The sequence below is a fragment of the Antechinus flavipes genome, chromosome 2 (assembly GCF_016432865.1).
Source record: "Antechinus flavipes isolate AdamAnt ecotype Samford, QLD, Australia chromosome 2, AdamAnt_v2, whole genome shotgun sequence".
Classification (NCBI taxonomy): domain Eukaryota; kingdom Metazoa; phylum Chordata; class Mammalia; order Dasyuromorphia; family Dasyuridae; genus Antechinus; species Antechinus flavipes.
This window is the reverse complement of record NC_067399.1, coordinates 18746091-18773806: the sequence shown is the minus strand read 5'-3', so window position 1 is coordinate 18773806 and position 27716 is coordinate 18746091. Positions and strand designations below refer to the sequence as shown.

The following is a 27716-nucleotide window of genomic DNA, read 5'->3' as shown; positions in this document are numbered from 1 at the left end:
TCTTTCTCTTGTGATTTATGACATTGTATATAATATATATGGATCTTTTTAATGCATTTTACAGGAATGAAACACTCCCTACTTTCAAATACTTTAAATTTTAAGGGGAGGATGTGACATGTTCAGAAATAAGTGCATGAGATACTAAATAAACACAAGTGATGGAGGGAGGGGACAGTTTGATTCTAATTTTCAGTTATCTAATCTGTTGTCTTTAATCAAATTTTCTGTTTTTATCCATTTTCAGATAGCCTTTCACAATTATTGGAAGACTTAAATAACTTGTAGAATAATACTGACAATGAAAAATCACATTACAGAAATAGCAACAACTTTTATGAAAAATAATTATGGTAGAATTGTACCACATCAATACGTGTGGGATTCATGGGAGGCCTCATGGAGCAGGGGCATGAGCTGGGCTTGATACTACTTATGATAACTTGAGAAAATCTCACTGCTGATGGAAGCTTCAGTTTCTTCATCTGTAAAATGGAGTCAGATTAGGTGGCTTCTAACACGTCTTCTAATCAGTCAATAAACATTTATTGCATATCTACTAAGTATCAGGCACTGTGTTAAAGACTAGGGATACAAATAGAAACAAAAAAGAAAGTTCCTTGCCTCAAAGAACTCACAATTTAATCTTTCAGTTTTGTCTCTATGAGATATATATATATATATATTTCTTAAAATTACACTGGTATTTTCATTATAATAGGGGGAAAAAACTGCTTCAATGAAAGTGGATCTTTGATCAATGGAGAAGGGATCATGGAATACTTCTGGAAATAATTGTGATATGAATGCAAAAAACACCAATAATTACTCGTAGAGAGTTTCCTTAAGAATTAAAAGTTTAGCTGATCATATGACTAATATATGTCTGAAATTGGATTTGAATACGTCTTCCTGAATCTAAGGATGACTCTCCTCTGTGATACCATCTCTTGTAATTAGCATAAAGAGGCAATGACAGATCCCTAAAAGCACATTAATAGCAGCAAAAAAAGGAGAGGTAGTTGGATGACACAGTGGATAAAGCACTGGCCTTAAAGTCAGGAGAACCTGAGTTCCAATCCTGCTTTAGATTCTTGTTAACTATGTGACCTTGGGCCAATTCAGTTAATCTTGATTGCCTCCAAAACAAACAAAAAATTAAAAATAAAAAAGCAAAAAAAAAAAAGGAAAAACAAAAGAAATTTGGTTTGAAAAAATAAATTATAAGAAAATAAATTAATATGCCAAAAGTAAACATTAAACAAGACAAGATTAGAAATAAATGAAGGAAAAGGAAGGATCTGTAATATCAGATCTCAAAAGAATTGTGAATTAGATCACTTAAAGAGTTCTAATTATCTAGGCTTGTTTTCTTAGGGGTGGCACAGTGGACAGGGGGCTGGATCTGTAGTCATTAAATCTGAGTTCATGTCCAGCCTTAGATATTTATTGGTTGTGTGATCTTGGGGAAGTTACTTACTCTACCTGTCTCAGTTTTCTCAATTGCTAAGTAGGGTCAATAATATTATCTACTTCACATAGTTGTTAGGAAGATCAAATGGGATAATATTTGAAAAGTACTTAACCAGAGCTGGACCAGTGCTTAATCAATACTTATTCCATTACTCTTCAGTTGATAATTCTTTCCATCCTATCCAGAAACACGCATATTAGTTGTAGTCTACTCATGTAATAGATGAGGAAAAAGAGACCAGCAGGCTTTAGTAAATAAGGCAAATCTTTTCAACATAGCTTCCTCATCCTTTGGGTTTCTAAGCTCTTTTTCAATACAAATACTATGGTTCTATGTCTCTCAAATCATAGAAAGATATTAGCATAAAGGGTACTGGAGACAGTCAGCAGTCCTGACTTCTACTTCATGCTTTGCCATAACCATACTGTATGACTTCAAAATATATGTTGTTTTTTAAAATTTAGACCTCTATTTGCTATTCTGTGGAATGAAGAAATGTATTATGTGATCCCCAAAGTCCTTTCTGGACAGGTAGGCAGTATAAGAATAGAGTGCCTATCTTGGAATCCAAAGGATCTGAGTTCAAATTTAGTCTCAGATATATACTAACTGTGTAATATTGGGCAATTCTCTTCCTCAATTTCCTCATCTGTAAAATGAAATGGGAAAAGAAGTGACAAACCACTGCACTATCTTTGCAAAGAAAACCTCAAATGGGATCATGGAAAGTCAGACACAACTAAAATAAACCAACAACAAGGTCCTTTATAGCTAAACAGCAAATGTTAATCTTATTTAAAAAAAAAAGGAGAAAAAAACAACAATAGAATAGAATGGTTGACTTTGACTCCTAGGAGAATAATAGACTACATCATTAAAGGGATTATTGCTAAACACCTAGAAAAGGAAGCAATAATTACAAGGACCAGCACAATTTCATTCCAATCAGGTCATGTTAGACAATAGTTATTTCCTTTTTTGACAAGATTCTAAATTAAGCAATGAAGAAAATTTAGGGATATCGTTTACTTGGATTTTAGCAATTTTAATAAAGTATCTTATATCTAATACCATTTGGTTTTTTTGCTGAGGCATTTGAAGTTATTTGACTTGCCCAGGGTCACACTGCTAGGAAGTGTTAAGTGTCTGAGACCAGATTTGAACTCAGGTCCTTCTGACTTCAGGGCTAGTGCTCTATCCACTGTACCACTTAGCTGCCCCCGATACCATTTTCATTGAGAAAATGGAGAGATGGGCACTAGATAATACAATTAAATAGATTCAGAATTGGTTATATGATTATACTCAAACTGATGTTATTAATGGTTCAGTGACTATGTAGCAGTAGGGGTTATCTTCTAAGGATAAGGAAGTGGTAGTTTAGCCATATTTTTTGTTCATCCAACCTCCTCTGGAGCTTTGTGTTCAGATGAGCATGACAGTCAAAAAAGAAGATCATTGCAAAGCTAGAGAGTTAATGGAGATGAATAACACAATGGTGATGGGTGCTAAATAATTTTAGTTTGAGGAAAGGGGATGTTTAACCTGGAGAACAGAGGACTCAGGGAGGATTTCAAAGCTATATTCAAGTACTAAAGGACTGTCATCTTAAGGATGTATTAGATTACATTTCCCCCCAGAAGGCAGAAGAATGCATAGAAGTTGCAAAGATGATTTAAGCTTGATGTCAGGAACACCTTTCTAACATTTCTTCTGTTATTCCCCTCGGGACTTTCTTGGAGCAGTTTGTCATTTTCTCTGCCAACTCATTTTATGGATGAGGAAACTGAGGTGAATAGAATTAAGTGACTTTCACAGGATCACATAATTAGTGTTTAAGGTCAGATCTGGACTCAGGAAGAAGAGTTTTCTGACTCTAGGCACTCTGTGCCCTATATCCAATACCATCTGGGTGCCCCAGGGATTTTTAAACTAAGGTTTAATAATTTATAATTTATAAGGATTATATTATATGATTTATAAATTATATACTTATATATATAAATATTATATATTATATATAATCTATAAGGATTTTGTTCAAATAGACATTGCACTATATCATGTTTGAAGAATCTATGACTCATTTCTGATTACAAGGCCAGAATTTTTTCAGGAATTGATTAAAAGTCACTATAAGAGGAGGAAAAACAACTTTTTCTTCCATTATTCCACTATTGGATTTTTTCTTGGCTATAGGCATGAATGGATTGTTACCCACATCAATGATAGAAACAGCTACATTGATAAGATCCCAGAGCCATTAGTGTGTTGGGTCATCTTGAAATGTATAAGCTCTTTTCTAGAGCTTTTCTTTTTGTGTCTAACAGAGGCTTCCCAAAATTGTATTTCCAGTACCGAAGACACAATCATCTGCAGAAATGGCTGAGGACCCGGATTTTCGGCATGGTTAATTTCGTCAACATGGTAAGTAAGATACATTTCAGTGTGACTGAAGCTCAAGTACCATGGAGAGGTCCTGGGTTTGCTGGAACAACACTAATGTAGAAGCATCTACAAGACAAATTCTGCTCATTAATTGTGTTCATTATTTCTTGATCTCATTATAAATAATTATCTCAGGCAACTCCCTAGGACCAGATGGGTTGAAAACGGCCTTAATAGAGCAATATTCTATGCCAGGAGTCCCCAGGTTCCAAAATTAAATTCTTCCTTTATTTCTACACATAAATGAAAGTAGGCTTATTTAGAACAATTTGCCAATAATATCTGTTGTCATAAATATGATTATCTTAGTTTTGCTGTTGTTCAGTAATTTCAGGTCTTTTGTGACCACCTTTGGGGTTTTCTTGGCAGACATATTGGAGGGGTTTGCCATTTCCTTCTCTTGGTCATTTTACAGATGAGCAAACTGAGGCAAAAGGATTTAAGTGATTTGCCTAAGATCATACATCTAGTAAGTATCTTAGGTCAGAAATGAACTCAGGTCTCCCTGACTCTAAGCCTGGCCCTTTATCTACCGTGCTCATCATCTGAATTTTACAGATGAATAAACTATGCTCAGTCATATTAATCATGATGTGTTTATTAAGTATAAATTATATGTTTGACTCATAATAGATCATTAAGCATATATTGAGCACCTACTATGTGCCTGGCATTATGACAAAAAAATACAGAATGCTAGCTATCATAGGGAACATATAAATATACTATTAGTAAAAGGAGAATAAAGACTAGATTTGTGCTTTTGCTGATTTGGAAGGAACTCTCAGGCAAAAAAAAGATCCTTTACCAATACTGTCATCACATTTTCTGCTACAGTCTTAGAGAGCTTCCTGGCTCACGAAGGTGCAGGAGTTACTGTCAAGGTTTCACGGTAAAATGGTAAGAATGTGTTTCTCACAGGACTCACCCCCAGATTTCCCAGGTTTTCAGATTAGCTCACTATCATGACACCATGCTGTTTCTCACATGTAAATAGATACTGAAGAATGAAGATTGTTTTAGAAAGAAGGCATTATGGGAGAAAAGATTTAGAGCAAATGGTGGCTGAGAATGTTACCCTATCTCTTTCTTTTATGGTTAAAGTTAATAAGGTAGAGATTGCCTAAAGGATTTGTCCCAATCAAAAATTGTCTTCCTGATTTCAAATCCATGTTCATGAAAATGATAAATTATCTTGACTTCCAGTACTTTCATTGAATAGTTCTCTACCTTTCTGAGGGGCTAGAAGGCAAGTAGAGGGTGCTATAGTGCACAAAGTCTTAGACTTACAATCAGGAAGACTCATCTTTCTGAGTTCAAATCTGGCCTCAGACATTTCCTAGTTGTGTGACCCTGAGGAAGTCACTAACCCTGTTTGCCTCAGTTTCCTCTTCTGTAAAATGAGTTGGTGAATGAAATGGCAAACCACTGCAAGATCTTTACCAAGAAAATCCCAAATAGAGTCCAATGGAGGTTTCAGGCCTCAACTACTGCTCTGTCTTTACTGTTTTATCTTCCCATTCTTTATCATTTAATGAATCAGTCCAAATCTACAGTACTCTCTATTCTTGAATCTCATGCCTTTTGCCCTATTGCCACTCATCTCTTGCCAAAATGAAACCCTGATTTATTCCATCATCTGCCTCCTTCCTTCCTACTCAGGTTCTGCTGAATAGAGCTGAAAAAATTTCTCATGGAACTATGCATATTGGGCCCACTACAGCTGCCCTCCTATGGCTTCAGTAAATACTTCTGTGCTGATGATTCATAAATTGATTTTCCCAGCCCTAATATTCTTCTCGCTCTCTAGTCTCATATCTCCAATTGTTTATTGGATATTTTGAACTGCATGCCCTGTAGGCAGCTGAAACTGAACAAGTACAAGAATACACTTTTCTGCAAAGCCATCTATTCTTCCAAACTTCCCTAGTACTACTGGGGGCACCATCTTATTCCCAATCACAAAGGCTTGCAGCTCTTGGGGTCATACTCAATTCTGCACTCATCTTCACCTCAATTCATCACCGTATTCAACCCAAAGTCAACACCAGGAGATTTTATCTTTATAACATCTCTTGAATATAACTTCTTTTCTTCTGTGATATTATCATCACCCAAGGCACAAGTCCTTATAACCTCACGCCCATACTTTTGCAGTGGCCTACTGGTTGAGCTTCCTACCATGAGTTTTTTTCTCATTCCAGTATATTCTGCACTCAGCTTTCAAAGTGATCTTCCTAAAGCTTTGGTCTGACACTCTTAATCATCTACTCAACAAACTCCAATGCCTCTCTCTCTTTTGCTTTGTGTCTCTGTCTCTGTCTCTGTCTCTGTATCTCTCTCTCTCTCTCTCTCTCTCTCTCTCTCTCTCTCTCTCTCTCTCTCTCTCTCTCTCTCTCTCTCCTTGCCAAGAGACAAAGTTTATTGTAATTATAATCTTATTACAAGTGGAGTCAATTCTAAGAGAATTCAGCAGAAAGACAGAAGCAAGGAGATACATTTATCCAGCTTTCAATCATTGACATGCTAATTATATGGCTCAGGAGTAGTCTCCAGAATTTGGTTATTACTGAAAAGATTATCACAACTGTCTCAGGAGTTTGGTCTGGGGACTATCCTGAGGCTAGAAGCTATCTGACAGTTTCTCTTTCTCTCTCTTTCTCTCTCACACACAAACTATCTCTTCTGCTTCCCTCTCTTCCCCTCTCTTCTCCTCCCTTCTCCTCTCCTCTTCTCTCCTCTCCTCTCCTCTCTTTTTTTCTCATAGAAAGTCTTCTGTGTAGCATTCAAATATCTTCATAAGTTGTTCAGTCTTCTTAAAACCTATGCTGCCTTCTCCCCACTCAAACACACTCACACTTTCTCTGTTGGCTCTTTCCTACTCCCTAAAAAGATATTCTATCGATTTTGGAGTATTCTCCCTCTTCAGTTCTACTAGTTGGCTCACTTCAAGTTCCAGATAAAATACTTCTGCCTATAAGAAGTCTTACCCAGTCTCCTTTAATCCTGGTACCTTTCTTCTATCAATTATTTCCAATTTACCCAATATTATTGTTTGTACATATTTCTTTGCATGTTGATTCCTTCATTAAACTACAGACTCCTCTTTTGATGTTGTTAATCGTGATTAACTCTTTGTGCCACCATTTGGGAAAAAAGTTAGTGGAGTGTTTACCATTTCCTTCTCCAGCTAGTTTTCCAGAGGGAGAAAACAGAGTTAAATGACTTGCTCAGGGTCACTTAACTAATAAATGTCTAAGGGCAAATTTGAATTCAGGAAGATGAGTCTTTTTGATTCCAAGTCAAGCACTCTATGTACTATGACATCACCTACCTGCCTCTATGAGTTCTTCTTGAACAGGGATTATTTTTGCCTATCTTTGCCTCTATAGCACAGGAAACACAAAAACAGATTCTCTTTCAATGTGTTTCTTTCTTGCTGTTTCTCTTTATGTATGCACTTATGTATGTATGTATTTGTAGGTTTGTGGATATACTCACATATATATGTGTGTGTATATATATATATATATATATATATATATATACACATGTATACATATATATGTGTGTGTGTGTGTGTGTGTGTGTGTGTGTGAGAGAGAGAGAGAGAGAGAGAGAGAGAGAGAGAGAGAGAGAGAGAGAGGAGAGAGAGAAATAGATTATCTTTCCAGCTCTTTGAGATGGCACCATCTACTTGTCTACTTTTAATGTTTCCTTAGTACTTAGCACAGTGTCTGAAATCTAAGAAATATTTAATAAATGCTTTTTCATGTAATATCATACTATGTGCAAGTTACTGTGTTAAGTTCTAGCAATATTCATTTTAAAAATGTAGGATACCTAACCCCAAGGAGCTTACATTCTAATGGGAAAAGACAATAATACATAAAGATGAATGAAAGGGAAAGAGGGGTCAGCTTTCACAGAAATATGGCAGAGAAATGTCCCAGAAAGAGTTTGCAGGTCCTAGAAAATACTAAAACTGATAACTCTGGGTGTTCTTTTCTTCAAAAAACATTTTTGATTCCAGCATAATATAATATATTTTAGGTCAAGGAATATTTCACTTTTATCTTTATGTTCCTAATATATAATATAATTATTGAAGAAAATTAACAAGTGTCAAAGGAAGAGAGGAAAGGAAGAAGGGAGGAAAGAAGGAAGGAAGAAAGGAAGAAAGGGAGGAAGGGAGGGAGGGAAGGGAAGCGGAGGAAATGAGGGAAGGAAGGAAAGGAAGAGAAACAGAGTAAAGGAAGGAAGGAAGGAAGGAAGGAGTTTGACACAAAATTGTTGTTATTGTTGTTTTTCCTTTGGACAGCTTTATAAGACCTTGAATATTCAAGTGATCTTGGTTGGTCTTGAGATGTGGACAAACGGAGATAAAATAGAAGTCAATTCAAACCTGGGCACTACCCTTCTTTACTTTGGTGGCTGGCAGGAAACAACCTTGAAAAAAAGAAAGAATTTTGATCATGCTCAACTACTCAGGTGGGTGATCTTCCTCTTTTCCCTTGACATTGGACAGGATATCTATGGGCTGGGAGTCCTTCCTCTCTGCTCTGCAGACAAATATTTCTGGGAGGAAATCCATTTGGATTTGTGGGGGTGGGGACAGTGTCATAGTTTAGTACACTGCATTGAGTCACTGTGAATTTCCCAATGTTCTCTTTTGTTATTTTTTATTAAAGTAATTTTTTTCTTCCAAACTCTGATGAATAATAGATAAAATGACACTGACGTTGGAATTTATTTTAGTTTGACCAAGTGAAATAAGAAGGAAAAATTCCTCTGAGTTTCCCTTATTTCTCAACACCTCTTCTCTTTATCTATGGCCTGTGCTCATTATGTAGGCATCAGGGTCCTATGAACCAGCCCTAGTTGTACTTATCTCTACTTGGATGGCACCTGAGAATCAAAAATGACTGGATATGGGATGGAATCTTAGAGAATATCTAATAAAAACTCTTGATACAAATGAAGAAATCCATTTTAAGGGAGTTTAAAGGATTTATCCAAGGTCATACAGATAGAAAACATCAAAATGGGGAAACTGAAGCCAGATCTATAGCTTCAAAATTATTGTTGTGACCCCCTTTTTAAAAGCAAGAGGCAGAGATAAGGAAGAAATATTTTCCAGGCACGAGGCTGTGCAAAGACATAGAGGTGAGAGATGGGATGCTCTTCATTGGAAATGGCAAGTCAGCCAGTTGGGCTTTTGATCACCCCAGCTTCACAAGGTTGTTGTGAGGATCAGATCATATAGTAATTTGCCAGACAACATACCATATAATATCTATGATTGATATTTTCATACCAACAACAATGCTGGTTCAAGAATTCCTTGTGTCATCGTGAAGAATATATTTCTCTCTCTTACTTACAGTGGAAATTGGCTCTCACAGACTGCTCAAGGAACAGCCTATCCCTGGGGGATGTGCGTGCCCTATCATTCCTCCAGTATTGTGAAGGTGGGAACTGTTTAAAATGATCAAGGATGGTGTAAACCAAAGATTCTACTTTGTAGAGAGTCACCTCAGGAAGAGACATGGCATATATTTGGTCATTTCTTCCTATGGGTTGACCTATGGGCAATTAATGAATCTAATGTGCAGAGGCAGATTTGGGATTTAAGTCAGAAAAGGAAGATGATATCCATTACAGAACAGAGAGTAGTTTTGATTTCAGAAAAGACCTAGATTTGAATCATGTCTCAGATACTTTCGTTGTTCAGTCATTTTCAGGTATGTCAGATTCTTCATGACCCTATCTGATATTTTCTTCACAAAGATTCTGGAGTGATTTTCCATTTCCTTCTCCAATTTATTTTACAGATGAGGAAACTGAGTCAAACAGGGTTAAGTGACTTGCCCAGGATCACATAGCTAGTAAGTGTCTGAGGATGGATTTGAACTGAGGGAGAGGAGTCCTTTTGGCTCCAGGCCTAGTGCTCTGTGCTGTGGAAGCACCTAGCTGCACCCAGACCCTTATTATTTCTTTAACATTAGGCACATCATAGAATGTATCTGAATTTGAGTTTCTTTTCTCTAAAATGAGGGGCTTAGACTAAATGATTATTAAAAATCCTTCCAATTCTAAATGCTATTATTTAAATATGCCTTTAAAAATAAAATCCTATTAGGATTAACACATAGTGCTATGGAATGCCCCTAGGAGATTAGTGAGTTTTCCATTATTGGAAGTTATGGAGTAGAGACTAGAAGATTACTCATCAGATATGTGGTGTATTAAGTGGCCTTTGTGGTTTTTTCCTGCTCAAAGTTTGTGAAATGCCCTTCAAAATAAGCAAGCCCTGGCCTTTTCTTTCTTGGAAAATATGGAATGAATGTTTCACAGGTTACTTTAGTAAAGGTGGTGAAATAAAAGCAGTTAGAATAAGTTCAAAATTTAAAAAAATAATAATAAATGATCCATGAAGGCAAAATATCAAGACTATAAAATGTCACGTACCCATAAATGGTAATTATTTATTAATACTTTATATGGGACTTGATCACTGATGCTGCAAAGAAAGAAGGCGTCCTTCTTTCTGATGAGAAAATACAGTGTAAACAACTTCATACATCATGCTCAGACATCCATCCAAACACTTGCCAGAAAGCTAGAGGCGCGCAGAATTTCTAAGTTCCTATTTTATTCCTGGGGGATCTTGCTTGCTCTTATTTCTTTCAAGCCAAAGGACCCTTTCTTACTTGAACCTCCTATTTTGGCAAGGACACGGTAGAAAATCTGCACTTCCAAACTTCCCTATGCAGATCCCTAGAGAAAATAAAGGTGGGAAAAATAGTTTAGATTATTTTTCTCTAAGCCAAGGCCCAAATTGTCCCATTTTACTATCTTGATCCCCTTGACATTGGCTTTATAAACACAGCCATGTAAAGGGTCCGTGGCTTTATTTATTTTTTTCACTGTGACATTTCACTGCCAAAATTTTTGCATCATAAACACAGGACAATATAGTCTGGATTGTTCTCACTATGATATTTAGCATGATCATCTAATGATATGGGATCTATAGACTAGATTGCAGCATTCCCAAGGCAGAAGAATCAGAGGACCAACTTTCAGGTCATCAGATGTCCTAGCTGGGATTTATCCCTATATTAAAACAGATATCACTTGAATTCTATTCTTGGGCATGTCACCTGGCCTGTATATTATTTAGATAGTTCCCTAAGATTTATCTTACAAGTCATCAATTTTTTTTTTGATGAAGAGAATGCTTCTATCAGGAGATCCATGACCTTATAATAATAGTACCACCTTCCCAAGGTTGTTGTGAGGATCAAGTCAGATAACTGTAAAATATCTAAGTACTTTACAATTTACTTTATAGTACCTTCACATAGGAGGTATTATATGTTTTGGTTATTATTATTCTTGAAATTGTAGACATTTGACACATCCACTTGAATCTAGAAAGGAGTCCCCTGAGTTGAAAGTATAAAGATAGCACTAATACTGGTCACACAATTTCTTTCTTTTCCACTTTGGTTTGTCAATTGAGGCTTCTATACTCCTTCCTGGATTTTCCAGTCATATTTCCCAACCTTCTCAGCCTCCACTTCCTCCTTTCCAACTCAAAGGTAGTTAATCTGCTTCTGGGATAAGATCATTCTTTATCTTTGTAAACACCACAATATCTTGTACATGATAGGAACGTAGACTGTTCAAAAATCAATTATAAGGATAAAAAGAGAGCAGCAAGCTATTTGATGCAACCGTTTATGAATACAAAAGAATACCATTATACCAAATGGACAAAGTCTAATATCAGAGAATGTAAGAGCTGGAAAGCCCCCAGAAGATAGAATATCAAAATTTGGAGGGACCTTAGAATAGAAACTGTGAGAACTGAGAAAGACCTTGGAACATAGGATGGACTTTAGAAGTGATTTTAGAGTATAGAACAAAAGAAATCTAAGATATGCTTTAGAAATCTAGTTCAATCCCTCATTTTACAGAAAAGAAAGTTAGATTAAATCATTTCTTGCTGTCATGAAGATCATTGATGAATCAATTCACAGACTGTAAGAAGTGAAGGGACTTTAGAATAGATAACGCCAAAATATGGAGGAATCTTATAACATAGAATGTGAGAGTTGGGAGATATCTTAAAGCAAAACAAAACAAATTATGAGTAGGAAGGACTTGAGACCAGAGAATATTGGAGTTGGAATTATCCTATGAAAGAGAATATGACAACTTAGAACAGAAAATGCCAGAGTGGGGAAGTTTTTAAAGCAAAAAAAATTAGAAACAGGAGAGACATTAGAATCTGCAATATCAGAGGTGGGAGGAACCTTAGAACAGAGAACATAAAAATCGGAAGGGCTGTAAAAACAAATATCAGAACATTGAATGTCAAGGATAGAAGTGACTTCAATATATGAAAATTTGCAGAGTCTTAAGAATTAGTCAGTCAAATTATCCTGTTCTCATTTTCAAAAAGAGGTCAGTTGCCCAAGGTCACTGGTCAGTAAGTATCATATTCAGCATAGTGTCCCGTGCCTCATGCCTTCTACATCAGTTATATTTCTGCTCTACCCATTGTATGCTAGATGTCACTAATACACATTTATGGCACCAGGATCACTTACATGACACCAACATGGTGGCTGACAAAATGGCTCATGAGCTGGCTCATAGCCTTGGAATGCAGCATGACACCTATCCTTGTGCCTGCACCTACGGACGATGTGTAATGGATGGAGGAGGAAGGTGAGACTCTTGCTTTTGGTGGGGGAGAGGATGAGGAGGAGAGGAACACATGTGGCATTTCTCCAAATAACTTCAGGTCTCGATTTGCTTTAGTGCCTCTATGTTATTGTCCTGAGGAAGCGAATGTTTCTTGTATTTCTCCACCTTAATTTGTCTTCTACTCATGAACAAATAGCTTAGGATAAGGTCCTACTCAAAAAAATATGACAATATGTAATTGAAAATTCTATATAATTACTCATTAGGGTAATCATTCAAAAATTCAGGATCAGTGCCCATAGACACAAGTCCCAATTAGTTTGAACTTGGAGCTGCTCTGGAACAGTCTCCTGTATTCCTAGCCTGATCCCAGTGATCCAAGAGGACCAATTGATTCCCTGTAATTAGTGATCTGTAAATCAATAAGATCATGCAGAAGATCTCCCAATTTCTGGAACTAGTTTCTTCTTGAGCTCAGATGGGAAGGATGTTACTCTGAAAAGGATTCCCAGGAACTGCTCTGGAATATTGAAGGAGACTCCCATAGGTTAATCATGACCAGAACTCTCCTCACAGCCAAAGCCTGGACCTCTTAAGCAAAGGACACTAAGGATTTGGAAAATTGTCATTCTGGCATTGGATTCACATGGGAATTCTACGTATGAATCTCAGTGCCCATCCACTTAATTTTGTTAAACATCTGAGAAGTTTCCAATGTTTATTTCTTTCCAATGAGGTCATAATAGATGGAGATTCATGGCATTGGACCTCAAGAAATTACCTTATTAGATAAACCAAGCTAATGCTCATACATCAATAAACTAATCTATCAGAAAGAATACATTCAGCATCTATAAAATATGAGGCACAGAGACTTGAATTAGTCTCTTCTCTCGAGGTGCCTACATTCTATAAGGAATGCAATGTATATATCAGAATAGTCACCAAATAGACACTGGGTGGTTTGAAGAAGGGAGGATGCTATTACCTGGGGGGGCAGTTCTTAGGTAGAAGGTAACATTCAAGCTGGGTCTTGAAGAAGATAAGAGGCTCTAAAGAGCTGAAGATGAGAAGTCATGAAAGACAGCCTATAAAAAGTCATAGAGATGAAAGAAAGAAGGTTGTGTATGATGAGAAATACAAAGAGCAGATCAATTCAAATAAAGTATGTAGGGAGTAATATAGAACTGAGCTGGAAAGGTAGTTTAGGTTTTTGAAGGAAATGATTATAAATTTGCAATGTGCCAGATGACTATGTGCCAGTTGAACACATGCTAGTCATTAAGTTAATTGCTAGAGAAAGAAAGAAAAACAAGCAAAATTGTTCCTACTGAGAGAGAGATTATATTCTAATGGCAGAGATAGTGCATGAATACATGAATGTATGGTTGGTTATGGTTTGTATTCCATCCCAGAGGTAAAAAGAGAAATATGGCAGAACATGACTGAGAGCGAATTTGTAAGATAGGGATAGGAACTGGGCCCTTGAGAACTTCCAAATAAGGAAACTTCTACATACAGGTCAACCCTGCAGCTGATCATTTTAGAGAGTTACCCATAATTCAGAGAGTGAGTGACACAGCACATGTGCATTAGTGGTCAGACTTGACCCTAAGTCTTCCTTTCTCTAAAGCTCTATACACTATACCACATTGCCTCTTCCTGGAGTGCAGACATCAAGTGCTTTAGAAATTCAAGAAAAGAAGATTAGTATGGGTATGAATGATCAGAGGAAATTTTATAGAAGGGGTGAGACCTATGATCTATCCTGAACAATAGTAATGTTGAGGTATCAGGTATGCACCATGGTGTTGCCTCTGAAAAAAATTAGGCTCAGACAGTATGCAACCCAAGTCAAGGTGTTTTGATGAGGTTTACACACTCAGTGGGTGGGCCAAGTTTTCCTAAGGAGTCAGTAGCCCAGCAAAGCAAGACAAGGATTTTTTTTTTTAATGAAAGCTTTTTATTTTCAAAATGTATGCCTGGATAATTTTTAAACATTGACCCTTGCAAAACCTTGTATTCCAAATTCTCCTCTCCTTTTTCCCTTCTCCTAGATGGCAAGTAATTCAATGCATGTTAAATATGTTAAAATATATGTTAAAACACACACACACATATATATGTATATATATGTATACATATACAATCATCTTGTTGCATGAGAAACATTGGGTCAAGAAGGGAAAAAAACTGAGAGAAAACAAAATGCAAGCAAACAACAACAGAGAGAGTGAAAATGCTCTCTGTTGTGGGCCACACTCAGTCCCCACAGTCTCTCTCTGGATGTAAATGGCTCTCTCCATCACAAGATTATTGGGACTGATCTGAATCATCTCATTGTTGGAAAGAGCCACAAGACAAGGATTTTTAGGGAGGAAATGGTGCTGACTGCATCACAAAATATGTAAAAATTCAGCTTTTAGGAGCAATGTATTAACATGGAGAGGTCCTAAAGTCTTGGTGGAAATGTGCATGTGGTTACCTAGAACTCATATGGAAAAACCCACTTAGGAGGTAGCAATGTATAGCAATGGTATTATTACTAGCATTGGTTCACCCAAAGACAGCAAACAAGGGGCCCTGCATAGGTGCCATGTCAGAGAAAGATTTATTGAGGTTTGCAGTTCAATGTCCTGTTGTGCATTCTGCTGGTGCTCCTTTCTTATTGGTTGATTTGTATTACGTTTTGGAGTAACAGTCATGTGGTAACCTGGTGATGTGGTTACAGAATTTGCCCACCCACTCATTGTTCCACTGAGAACCATGGTTATTTCTGTAGGGTTCTGGGATGAGGGCATATTTGGGCTGGGGGCAACCATCAGAATCCATCAATAAGAGTAGGATCACTAGAGAAGAGGAAGACATCATACATTTGAACAGCATTGTCTTAGGTTTGGGGGCCCACATTTTGGAAAGAGAAGCTGCAGGCTATTCAGATAATACTGAAGGACAGAACAGCTGAAAGAGTGAGAATATTTAACCTAGAGAAAAGAGGGCTGAAGGGCATTAATATCTTTGCACTGATCATGACCCATACCTAGAACACACTCCCTGCTTTGTCTCTGCTTCATGGAAACATGTTCTTCTTTAACATAGAGTTCAGGCACCAATTTCTGCCTGAAGTTTTTCCCCATCCCTACCTAGATTTAATTGCTTTGTATTTTAAGATATAGATAAATAACGATATGCATAAATATACATATCACATACATACACATGCATATATGTGCATATTCATTCATAGAAACATACACATACATACACCCTGCATACATGTTTATATTACAAACCCATACATATGTACAAATATGTATGCATGAAGATATATGTCAATTTATTTTCACTGTCTTGCTCAGTAAAATGTGTGCTTCTTGTGAATAGAAATTGCTCTGTTGTTTGTGCTTGTAACCTATTATCTAGCACAGTGGCTATCACACAGTAAGTGCATAATAAATGCATGTTGATGGAATTATTGATTTTTCATATAGTATGTAAAAGATCTCTTTTGATAAAAAAAATTTTTTTAGAAGTATTTAAATGCAGTTCCAAATTGGGAACTCGAAGAGTCTGAGTAAGAATAACAAAAAGGCTTCTCATGTGTATTAGAGATGACTGTGTCCTTCTGGAGCACACCATTAGCCCAACCATTGTACTTTCCTGTCTTCAACTACTAATCTTTCTCTTTTTTTTTTTTTTTTTTTGCTTTTTCATCCCCAGCATCCCCTCCCAAGGATTCAGCAAATGCAACCGCAACCAATACCGTCAATATCTCCTGGATTACAAGCCCATGTGCATCCTTAACGTCCCGCTTTCCAAAGACATCATTACATTCCCAAAGTGTGGGAACCAGATATTAGAAGTGGGAGAAGAGTGTGATTGTGGCAGCTTGGAGGTACTTAGAAGGAGTGGGTGTTTATTGGTGATCAGCTACGCCAGGAAGGCAGAAATTCAGAATCCTGACAAGTTAGCAAACAAACGATGGCAATTAAATTTGAATTCAGTCTTAAAATTCAGCAGAGCTCCTGTCAGGCCCTGTGTTATTATCAATGAATCATGACTCATACAAATAGAGCTCTGGTTTCTAGTTTTTAATACCTCCCCATTAGAACCTTAGAGGTCACCCAGCCTAATGTCTGTCCTAACACCAGAACTCCTGCTCCAAATGACAGGCAGACAACACCTGTGTATCACACACTGTGCTGATCCCTAAGATTCAACAACTTCTGCCTTCCAGGATCTTAACTTTCTAATGAGGGAAGGCTTTTAGAGTGTATTAGAGATGACTGTATTATAAAGGGGAACTAATGGGATCCCTGCTAGGGCCATGAAGGCCAAGTCCATTGAGTCAGAAGCACAGCAGGGCCCAGGACCATACCCCACATGGAGACCTTGAAGATTTAGTGGAAAAAGGGAGGTGACATGGCACAGACACATGCCAAGGTGAGGAGGCAGCTGAGTCATGACAGAGAAATCCCCAAAAGCAGAAACACAGCAGGGGAAGGGAATGAAAATGGCAAATGTTCTCCCACCTTGGTTTGAAGACTTTCTGTGACAGGGATTTAATTGTTTCCCAAAGCAGCAATTTTCATTTATGAACAACTCTAGCAGTTAAAATGTTCCTCGTTTCGTTGAGCTAAAAATCTGCCTCCGTGCTCCTTCGGTAATTACTCTAAATTTACACTTTGAAGCCAAGTAGAATCATTCTACTTTCCATTTCATTTAAATATAGGGTCTCCCAAAAGTCAGGGTGGAGCTTAAGAAGGCACTAAGATTTTTGGGACACCTTGGATTTAAGGTCAATATCGTGTCTCCTCTGATCCTTCTCTAGGCAAAACATTCCCAGTTCCCAGGACCTCACATCTCCTTGTTTTGAAGCCTTTCCCCATCTGGCTGTCCTGAGGAGGAAGTATGTATTGACATGACAGGGTGTTGGACCTGGAGTCAAAAAAATCCTTGTATTTGCACTTCCTCAAGCCAACAAGTATCTATAAAGTCACCTATACGATGAAGGATTGGGACTTGATCACTTTGAAAATTCTAACCCTTGGATTCCGTGATCTAAAATTATTCCCTTCATAATTATTATAATGACTTTATAAAGGAAGCCTGTCCCTTTCCTCAACCTTCTCAAAGGGAACATGAGTATGTGAAAAAGAGCCTATAAACTCCTATAGAAGACCCTTCAGGATATATCCCCTGATATAACTCCAGTCACTTTATCTTCCCAGACCTCAGTTTCCTCTCCTGCAAAATGAACAATAGCCCTTAGAGTCTTTTCTAGTTATAATTTTACAGAATAGGGTAGGACAACTGGGACTTTGCCCTATGGATGAAATTGGAGGGGGACCCAATAATATTTTCAACTTTTTGACAAAGTTTAATAGTACCTATCTATTTCATTAATTAAAATATGAAGCTCCAAGATAGCTTGCCATTGCTCCCTATAGGTAGGCTACTTTCTTAGCTTTCTGACAATCACCCTTCCCCACACAGAGTGGTCCCACTAGTTGTTTTAAAAAACAACTTCCTGGGGTTAACTTACCCTAAGTACTCTTGAATTAGGGATCCACTTGCTCACACTGGATCACAAGCAGCTAGGGAGTACCATTCTGCATAGAGCTCTGAGTCTGGAGTCAGGGAGATGAGTTTAAATCTAGCCCTAGATACTTACTAGCCATGGGATTCTGGACAAGTTACTCAACTTTTATCTGCCTAAGTTTCCTCAGATATAAAATAAGGAAAATAATAGTATCCAGAGTTGCCAGAAGGATCAAACGATACATGTACAAAATGCTTAGCACGGTGCCTGGCATGTAGTTGACACAATATAATTGTTCATTCCCCATCCATTTGTGCTTTATAAGAATTATTTCATAGATGTGTTGAAAATATATTGGAGCGGTAAGAAGTCGTGAACTGTCCCAAACAGGGACCAACTTATGATATGCCTTCTGACCTTTTCCTGTTTCTTTCCTCATCAAGGATTGTACCAATGTTTGCTGTGAGGCGAATAAGTGCGTCCTGAAGCCGGGAAGTGCCTGTGGAGGGGGAGAATGTTGTGAGGCTTGTAAGGTAGGATGTCCTCTTCCACCTTATCATTGTCTTGTCTTTGGCTGATTTCAGACAGATACAGGAAGTCATAGAACACCCCCTTTTCCTGATTGCTTCATTGGATGTGGGATATCAGTAGATATATCCAGCTTTCACAGACAAACAACAATCAGGTCAGCAGTTTAGTCTGAGAAAGGACCTCAGTGTCTTATGTCTTATCCTGCCAGGTGATCTTCAAAATCTTAAGACAATTCAAATGGAAGCAATTCGGTTTCCTGGCATGATGCTGGTAGATTGTGCACGTTTCCTATGAATGCAACAATGAGGTCAATAAACAGCTCTGGTAGTCTGTCTAATACCTGTATTCTCCCATAATTTCCTCTGGAATCTCCCAAACACTGAGCTATTTATGGTAATGCAGATATCAGTCTCATGAACAATATGGACATCCCTGGAAAGTATACTGCCAGGGAAAGTGAAGTTATCCACCTCATTCAAAGCTTCACCATTTGTGTAAGTGATAGACACATATGAATGACGCGGTGCTGGCTGATGGAGGATATGTGTTTTCATGGTGTTAATTCTTAGGCCAAAATTAGCACAAGCAGCAGAAAATCGATCTGTACCTTGGATCTCAGCTTCAGAGACTGCATTGAGTGCACAATCATCTGCAAATAAAAAATCAGGCACCAGCACTCCCTCTACTTTAGTTTTGGTTTGTTGTCTTTTCAAATTGAGGAATTTACCATCAGTGCAGTAGCTGACTTTGATCCCATGTTTGTTCTCATCGAAGACATTTGATACCATGCCTGAAAACATAGGAACAAGCACCCAGCCTTATTTCACTCCATCAGTGACTGGGAAAACTCGTTGTCCATTATCCAGAATCCAGACAAGAATGCCAACATGAAACTGACTTTCTATACTGATGAACTTCTCTGGGCAACCAAATTTGGACATAATTTCCCATAAGCCATCACAACTGACAGAATCAAAACTCTTGGTCAGATCTACAAATGTTATATACAGATCTCTGTTGTGCTCCTGGCCTTTCTCCTGAAGTTGTTAGGCAGTAAACACCATATCACCTTTCCTCAGCCCCTTCAGAAGATAACTGGCTCTCGATGACCTTCTTCCAAAAGGTGTAGGACCAGTCTATTAAGGAGAATCTTGCCAACAATGACTAAGAGAAACACACCCCCTGTGATGGTCACAGGACAATCTATTTCCTTTACCTTTATAGAGATGGAGCATGGGGACATCCTTGAATTCCTGGGGTATGACTTGCTCTTGTTAAATAATCTGGAAAATTTCAGTCAGCTTTTATATGAGAAATGGACCTCTTCCCTGCCTTGTAAGTCTCCAATGGAATAGAATCAACACCAGGTGCTTTACCACAAGAAAGTAGCCTAATAGCCTTCAAAACCTCTTATTTAGTTGGAGTTACAGCTAGAGACTGATTGATTTTAATGTGAGGTGAATGGTCAATGGCTGACTTCGTTGTTGTATACCTGGGAAACCTGGGCAGAGCCATGCCAGGCTTCCATTTGAATTGTCTTAGGGAGATTCTGAAAATCACAAGGCAGGATAAGATATCAGACACTAAGGTTCTTTCTTTCATGTTTCTCTGTCTCTCTGTCTCTCTGTCTGTCTGTCTCTCTCTTTGTCTCTCTCTCTCTCTCTCTCTCTCTCTCTCTCTCTCTCTCTCTCTCTCTCTCTCTCTCTCTCTCTTGCTGAGGCAATTGGGATTAAGTAGCTTGCCCAAGGTCACACAACTAGGCAGTGTGAGTGTCTTAGACCACATTTGAACTCAGGTCCTTCTCACTTCAGGGCTGATGCTCTATCAACTGCATCACTTAGTGACTTCACTAAAGTTCTTTCTTAAACTAAACTGCCCAACACTCAAACTATATTGCAGTGAGCATTGGCCTGGACACATTATTTGAATGCCAAATATACACTTGCCAAAAAGATGATTTTATGGAGAACAAGGCAGGTGCTCACAAGGTGGTCAGAAAAAGTTGTACAAGGACAGTCTCAAGATCTCTCTTAAGAACCTTAGAATTGATTGTATGATATGGGAAACACTGTCACAGGACTGCCCAGCCTAGCGTGCCCTCATCAGAGAAGATGCCATGCTCTTTGAAAAGAGTAGAACTTGAAATAGATTAAGAGGAACACAAGATGCACAAAGTTAGAGAGTCCACCCCAAATGTTCATGGGGATTATTTGTGTCTGATCTGTGGCAGAACATTCTGAGCTTGTATTGATCTGATTAGCCACAGTCAGACACACTCTTTGACTAACATAGTGATGTCATTTTAGTCCTCTTCAAGAATGAAGGTCACCTACAAACTAAAAAAAAGTTTTTTTGGTTTCTTAGATAGATACTAGTTATATTTTCTAACATACTTAGATTCTTTTCCTCTCCTCTTTCCTCCCTACTGTCTTTATTCATCTTACTCCCAATCAGAAAGCCAAATGAGAGAGAGGGGTGGTAAGGAGGAAGCACTAATAAAATCAACAAATGTATCAAAACAATAGAATATTAGGATGAATGGTCCACATCTATATACCACTGAGTATGCAAAGGAGCATCTGAGAGTACATTGGAGAAAGCCTGAGCTTAAAAATCTTCCTCTGACACCTAGTAACTGTATGACTCTGAGCCCAGTCATTGTAACCCTCTGTCTATGAAATGGGGATAATCATTTCATTTACCTGAGTACTTATGAGAATCAAAGCAGTGTTTTGCTACTCTTCAAATGCTAACTATTGTTACTATTGCCAGACTAGTTATGAGTAACTAGATAAGACTAGATAAGAGAGAATAGACTTGCAGGGGGTCACACAGCTAGGAAGTGTCTGAGGCCAGATTTGAATTCACAAAGATGAGTTTTCCTGATTCCAAGCCCAGTGGTCTAGCCACTGCAATATCTAGCTGCTGATTAAATATAAATAAGCAAGTACAAATTATAGGCAGTAGATGGGAGGCTTTCCCTTGAAGGGAAAGACATCGACAACAGAATTGATTGGTGAAGACCTACTGCAATTAATTCCCCCTAACTTGTGGTCTTTCAGTGAAGACTGGCTGGTCACTGGTGGCTACTCTAGTAGGATTTCTTTTTCAGGGATAATTTGGAGGAGAGGGTCGCTAAGATTTCTCCCAGTTCTGAGGTGTGATTCTCCAAAATGTTCTTAATTTCTATCACCATCCAATGAAGCAAAACCATCTCATTTCTCCCCATGTACTGAGTTTTGTCTCACTGAATAAAGGTCATATTTTATGTCTTGATCTCCTTTTCCTTCTGCAGATCAAGAAAGCTGGGATTCTGTGCAGAACAGCCAAAGATGAGTGTGATCTGCCTGAGTTATGTGATGGCTTCTCCCCTAAGTGTCCTGTGGATCGATTTCGAGTGAATGGATTCCCTTGCCAGAACTCCGAAGGCTATTGTTTCATGGGGAAGTGCCCCACAAGAGACAATCAGTGTTCTGAGATGTTTAAGGATGGTAAGAGGCAACTAAGTATAATATGTAAAGAAAGAAATCATCTTATCTGCCGTGGTCCTTCCAATGGCAAGGGAGATCCTGGCTTTGGAGATTCTCATCATTTGTGACCATCCTTATTAACATTACCATGCAAAGAAAGGAGGCAACTGGGATTAGTGATAGAAGGACAAGGTTGAGAGTGCTGAAGTCCTACTTATACTTTTTGGCTGTGTGATCCTGGGTTAGTCACTTAATGTCTTGCTGTCCCCAGGAGATTCTCCAAGGCAGTAAATGTCAGAGCAAGTTTTAATCTGGTTTGTCAAGGAAATTTGCTCACCAGGATAATCCCCCACCAATGAAATCATGGCTCCTGTTCACAATGAACAAAGAAGTTCCATGGAATGGCCACTGACTTTGAAATTTGAAATTGCCTAATTCCTATTTTAACTCTTTAGCTTAGTAGCTATGTATGAGGGAAAAAAGACTTGGGAGAGAGAAAAGAGATTGTTAAGTGCCTACTATGCGCAACTTTAATGCTCTCTGAGGGAGATGTTAATTATTTACCCCCATTACAGTAGAGGCAACTGAGATAGACAACAATGAAATGGCTTTTTCAGGGTCACAAAGTAAGCAAGTGTCTGACACTGAATTTGAACTCAGATTTTCTTGATTCTAGATCCATTACTCTATCCAGTGAGCCACTTAGCTGTGTGACTGTATAAATCTTGGGCCTTAGTTTTGTCACATTTAAAATAACTAAATAGTTTCTAAAATCTTGTCCAACTTTAAGTCTTTGAGTCTGTGATTTATTTTCCCTAAGACCTCATCTGGTGTCAGACTGGTGGTCAGAATGGCATGTTAGAGAAGCAAAAGCTGGGGCAGGTATCCCAAGACACAAAAGCTCCTCAGGTGTGTCTACCATTGCAGGACTTATTTAGCTGATGTTTTAGATACTCAGCACCAGAAAGCTAATTGTTGGAAGGTGTCAGTGGGAATTGTGTTGTTTTTAAAACTAGGACGATTCTTTAAAATATTTACTAGAGATAGGAGTGAGTTTGGTGATGGAAAATGCTCACTGCACCAGATGAATGCAGGATTTCTTGAAGTATTACCTAGAATCTTTGAACTTACAGGTAATATTTCCCAAGATACATTCTGCTGACTTGTCTTAATCCTATCCTAATGTCCCCAATCCAGTTCGGGGTTTGTTTGGCAGAAATCCTAGAGTGATGTGCCATTTTCTTTTCTAGCTCATGTTACACATGAGGAAACAGAGCGAGACATCAATCAAGTGACTTGCCCAGGGTCACAAAGTTAATATCTTACTAAGTATCTGAGACTGGATTTGAAGTCAGGAAGATTTATCTCCCTGATTCCAAGTCCATTGCTCCATTTATTGCACCATGTATCTCTACCTTTCTACTAATTTATCTTTCCATCTATCTGCATCTCTCTACTATCTACCATTTATCATCTATCTATAGATAGATATAATATGGATATAGGGATACCTATATATAGATGATAGATATAAATATATGGATATATATATATATATATGATATATAGATATGGCTACAGATATGTCAAGAGAGATATTTATATAGAGATATCTAGATAAATACAGATATATAGATTCAAAAAATGTGCCACTTTGAGCATGTTCACCATGAGTTTATCCACTGAAGTTTTTCAATAGAATTCCTTATATGAACAGGGAATGTCAGAAACGAGAGGGAGAGACTTACAAGAGGGAAAGTCAATTCTGTGAGAGAACCTAAATCATAGAATGTCAAGAATGGGAGGGACCTTAGATCACAGACTGTCTGGGATGATGAGAGAGAACTTTAAAACACTGGGTTCTACCAAGACAGAGCTAAAGAGACTTAGAACACACTTGACCAACTCAGATATCTTTTCAGTCCTTCCAACTCATTTTGCAGCTCAAGAAACTAAAGACCAGAAATGTACAAACATCTGTTCTAGATCATCCAGCTGGTAAAGAGCAAATTGGAAAGAGGCAGGATATTGAATGGAGGCCTTTTAATTCTAAATCCCAAGTTCTTTTCATTATACTATTTTGTTCTATAAAGAAAATATCACGTTCATAGATTTTGAGCTAAAAATAACCTTAGAAGTAATCTATTTAAATTTTTTTCATTTTATATATGATATAACTGAGGCCCAAATCAGGGAAATGACTTAGTTAAAATCACATAGTAGGGAGAAGATTAAAAGATAGCCAGTGTTTGACTCCTTGTTCTACTTACACATCCTTATTAATGTCTTGCCCAGAAGTAATAAGTATGCTTATTCTATTTAGTAATTATCATTTTGTCCACTCAGCCAGTTTCTATTTCTATTTCTTACAAACCACTTCAACACTTGTAGATTGATGGTGGCCACCGTAAATGACATTGAACTGTCTAATGGATCTCCATCTCTAGAATGGAAAGTTCATGAAGGCCAGAGTTACAGTGTCTTGAGCTTGTATTTCCCGCAGTGTTTTCTACACAGTGTTCTTAGGAAATGTTTTTTTTTTTTAAATGACATACTGAATCCCATTTTATAGTTTGTTCTTTTTATGTCTTTCTTTGTCTCTACTTGACATTTTTATTGGTTTTTCATCCATCTTCCTAGAGGCTAAAGGCAGCCATGATATCTGTTATGAAAGAAATAAAGGAGGACATAAATTTGGTTACTGCAAAAAGGTGGACAAGCGGTTTATTCCCTGCGATGACAAGTAAGTGTCCTGTGGATAGAAATCCGAGCCTACCAATGACATATTCCAAAGTCAGCCTGGTGATCATGTCCCAAGCAGAATGAGGCAGAAGCTCTTGACTCATCTTACACTTGACAGTTAAGGGAAGGGGAAGCCCTTGCTCTTGTTAGTCAACTCAGAAGCATAGGCTTCATTCATCAACTCAAGTACACCAGAGATGAAGAGGCAAGGCTAAGAGTACACAAGAGGAAAAGAAGATGGTAACGACTTATATGAACTGATGATGTGATGTGAGAACCAGGAGAACACTGTACACAACAATAGCAAGATTATGCTATGATCAATTCTGATGGACATGGCTCTTTTCAACAGTGAGGTGATTCAGGCCAGTTCTAATGGTCTTGTGATGAAGAGAGTCATCTGTACCCAAAGTTCTGTGGGGACTGAGTGTGGATCACAACTTTTTGTATTATTGTTTGCTTGCATTTTGTTTTTTTCTCATTTTCTCCCTTTTTTGTTCTGTTGTGTATGTGTGTGTGTGTGTGTGTGCGCCACATGATAATTGTGAAAATAGGCATAGAAGAATTCCACATGTTTAACATACATTGGATTACTTTCCATCTAGGGCAGAGGGTGGAAGGAAGAGAGGGAAAGTTTGGAACACAAGGTTTTACAATGTTGAATGCTGAAAATTATCTATGCATATGTTTTTAAAATTAAAAAAAAACCTTTAAAAATAAAATTAAACTTGTTCTTTTTAAAATAAAAAAAAGAGGCAAAATAATAGTAGAGGAAAAGAGGAAAGGGCAAGAAAGAAGAAAAGAAAAAGGGTGATATAGGTTCTAGGTTTAGAAGAGCTTTTTTTTTTTAATATTAGCCTCCCATCCTCAAAATACATGCAAAGACAGCCCCATTTACCTCTGCAAAACCATATGCTCCAAATTCTCCCTTCTCTTTTTTCCCCTTTTCACCCTCAGATAGCAAGCAATCCAGTATATGCCAAACACGAGCAATCCTTATAAACATATTTCTACACTTATTATGCTGCGCAAGAAAAATTAGATCAAAAGGGAAAAATAATGAGAAAGAAAAAAAAATCAAGTAAACAACAAAAAGGTGAAAATACTGTATTGTGATCCATATTCAGTCCCCATAGTCCTCCTTCTGCATACAAATGGCTCTCTTCCTCACAAGACTAATGGAATTGGCCTGAACACTTCATTGTTGAAAAAAGCCACATCCATCAGAACTCACCATCACATAATCTTATTGTTGCTGTGCACAATGTTCTCCTGGTTCTAAACACTTCACCCAGAATTAGATGAGCTATAAAGTTCATATAATAGATCATTTTCATGTTATAACTCAGAAAGGTAAGATTCATCCAGTGAAGTGACATATGCAAGGACACAACATTAGCAAATGGCAAAACTAGAATTCAAATCTTGGTCTTCTGGCATCAAATTCAATGCTCTTTTCACTGAGCAGTATAGTATCAAAAATATATGCTCTCTAAACTTCTCTGGATCTCACCTTCTTCATCTTTAAAATGATGCATTCGACAAAAAGTAATTTCTTTCAGAGAACCATAGAGTGAGGTGGGAGCAGAAGAGAAAACAGAGTAGAAAGAAGAAAAGAAAAAAAGGGTCCAGAAAAGTAGGATTTATGGATCCAATTCTAGATCTATCAGATCTGGCTAAGAGGCCATTGACATATGTCCCAACTTCTAGATATCTACATGGTTTCATCTTGAAATGAATGTCAAATTGATATTTCCAAAGCATGCATATGACCATCTCAGTCCCATGCTATAAATTTCAGTGTCTTGACATTGATTTAAGACTAAAATAAAACTTCTTTGTGACTTTTAATGCCCTCAAAGAGTCGACTCAGTCTATGTTTCCAGCAGACTACCCTTCATACATTGAATCCTAGTTCAAGCTGTCTTATGATCTTTCATCATTCACTATTTCCTATTTCCCATTTTCCATCTCCTTGTCTGCACTGGTTTGTCTATCATGCCTGAAATAGTCTCTCCCCAACTCCCTTCAAGGCTGTGCTGAATTTTCTTTCTAGAGATTTTTCTTGAATTCTCCATCTGCTAGCACTGCCTCCTTAAATTACTGGGTTTATATTTTTCATAGATCCTAAAAACTCGATGTGCAAGTTTTCTTGTTTTTTTAAGTAAAAAATGAAAATAGCACCAAAGAAATCAGATTTCGCTGTTGATAAATATATATTATAAAGGAAAGAGGGTGGGCTAATTGGTGATATACTTGTTTCTTTTACTTACTTTTTTTTGTTTTGATACAAATATATTTACATGTGAAACCAAAGATGACATTGGGAGTATCCACCTAGAGAATTCAAGAAAAGAACATTTCCTCTGTCCTTCTTCCCAAATTCAAGCTTCTCTAGGGAAGAAACAATTGGCTCTTGTTTTTGCATCTCTAGGGTCCATTAATTTTTTTTTGATTGTCCAATGATATGAGAATATTCTTATATCTTTACAGAGATCTGAAATGTGGGAAGATATACTGCACTGGAGGCCAGTACTTTCCATCTTATGGGGAGGACAAAACTTACCATCTTAAGGTTCCAGAGCAGAATATTACAGTGGAATGCAAAGCATTTTTCCCATTCCAGTACACAGAAGATCTAGGCATGGTTGCTTCAGGAACAAAATGTGGGGATGGCAAGGTGAGTTTAAAAGTTGTTTATTATTTTTCTTTCTCCCTCCTTCCCTCTTTTCTTTTATTTCTCCTTCCTCCCCTCTTTCCTTTTTTTGTCTCCCTCCTTCCTTCTTTT

The 27716-nt window shown here is 37.7% G+C and overlaps 1 protein-coding gene across 1 annotated transcript in view; it reads left to right on the top strand.

Annotated features, from left to right (window-relative positions):
• ADAM7 (ADAM metallopeptidase domain 7) overlaps positions 1-27716 on the top strand; it is a 130351-nt gene that overhangs the window by 33198 nt on the left and 69437 nt on the right. The window contains exons 9-17 of the mRNA XM_051973505.1: positions 3830-3901; positions 8244-8413; positions 9309-9393; positions 12534-12664; positions 16364-16538; positions 18629-18718; positions 22012-22207; positions 24827-24929; positions 27422-27608. Coding sequence (XP_051829465.1) covers positions 3830-3901; positions 8244-8413; positions 9309-9393; positions 12534-12664; positions 16364-16538; positions 18629-18718; positions 22012-22207; positions 24827-24929; positions 27422-27608 — 1209 coding nt within the window. The remainder of the gene's footprint in view (positions 1-3829; positions 3902-8243; positions 8414-9308; positions 9394-12533; positions 12665-16363; positions 16539-18628; positions 18719-22011; positions 22208-24826; positions 24930-27421; positions 27609-27716) is intronic.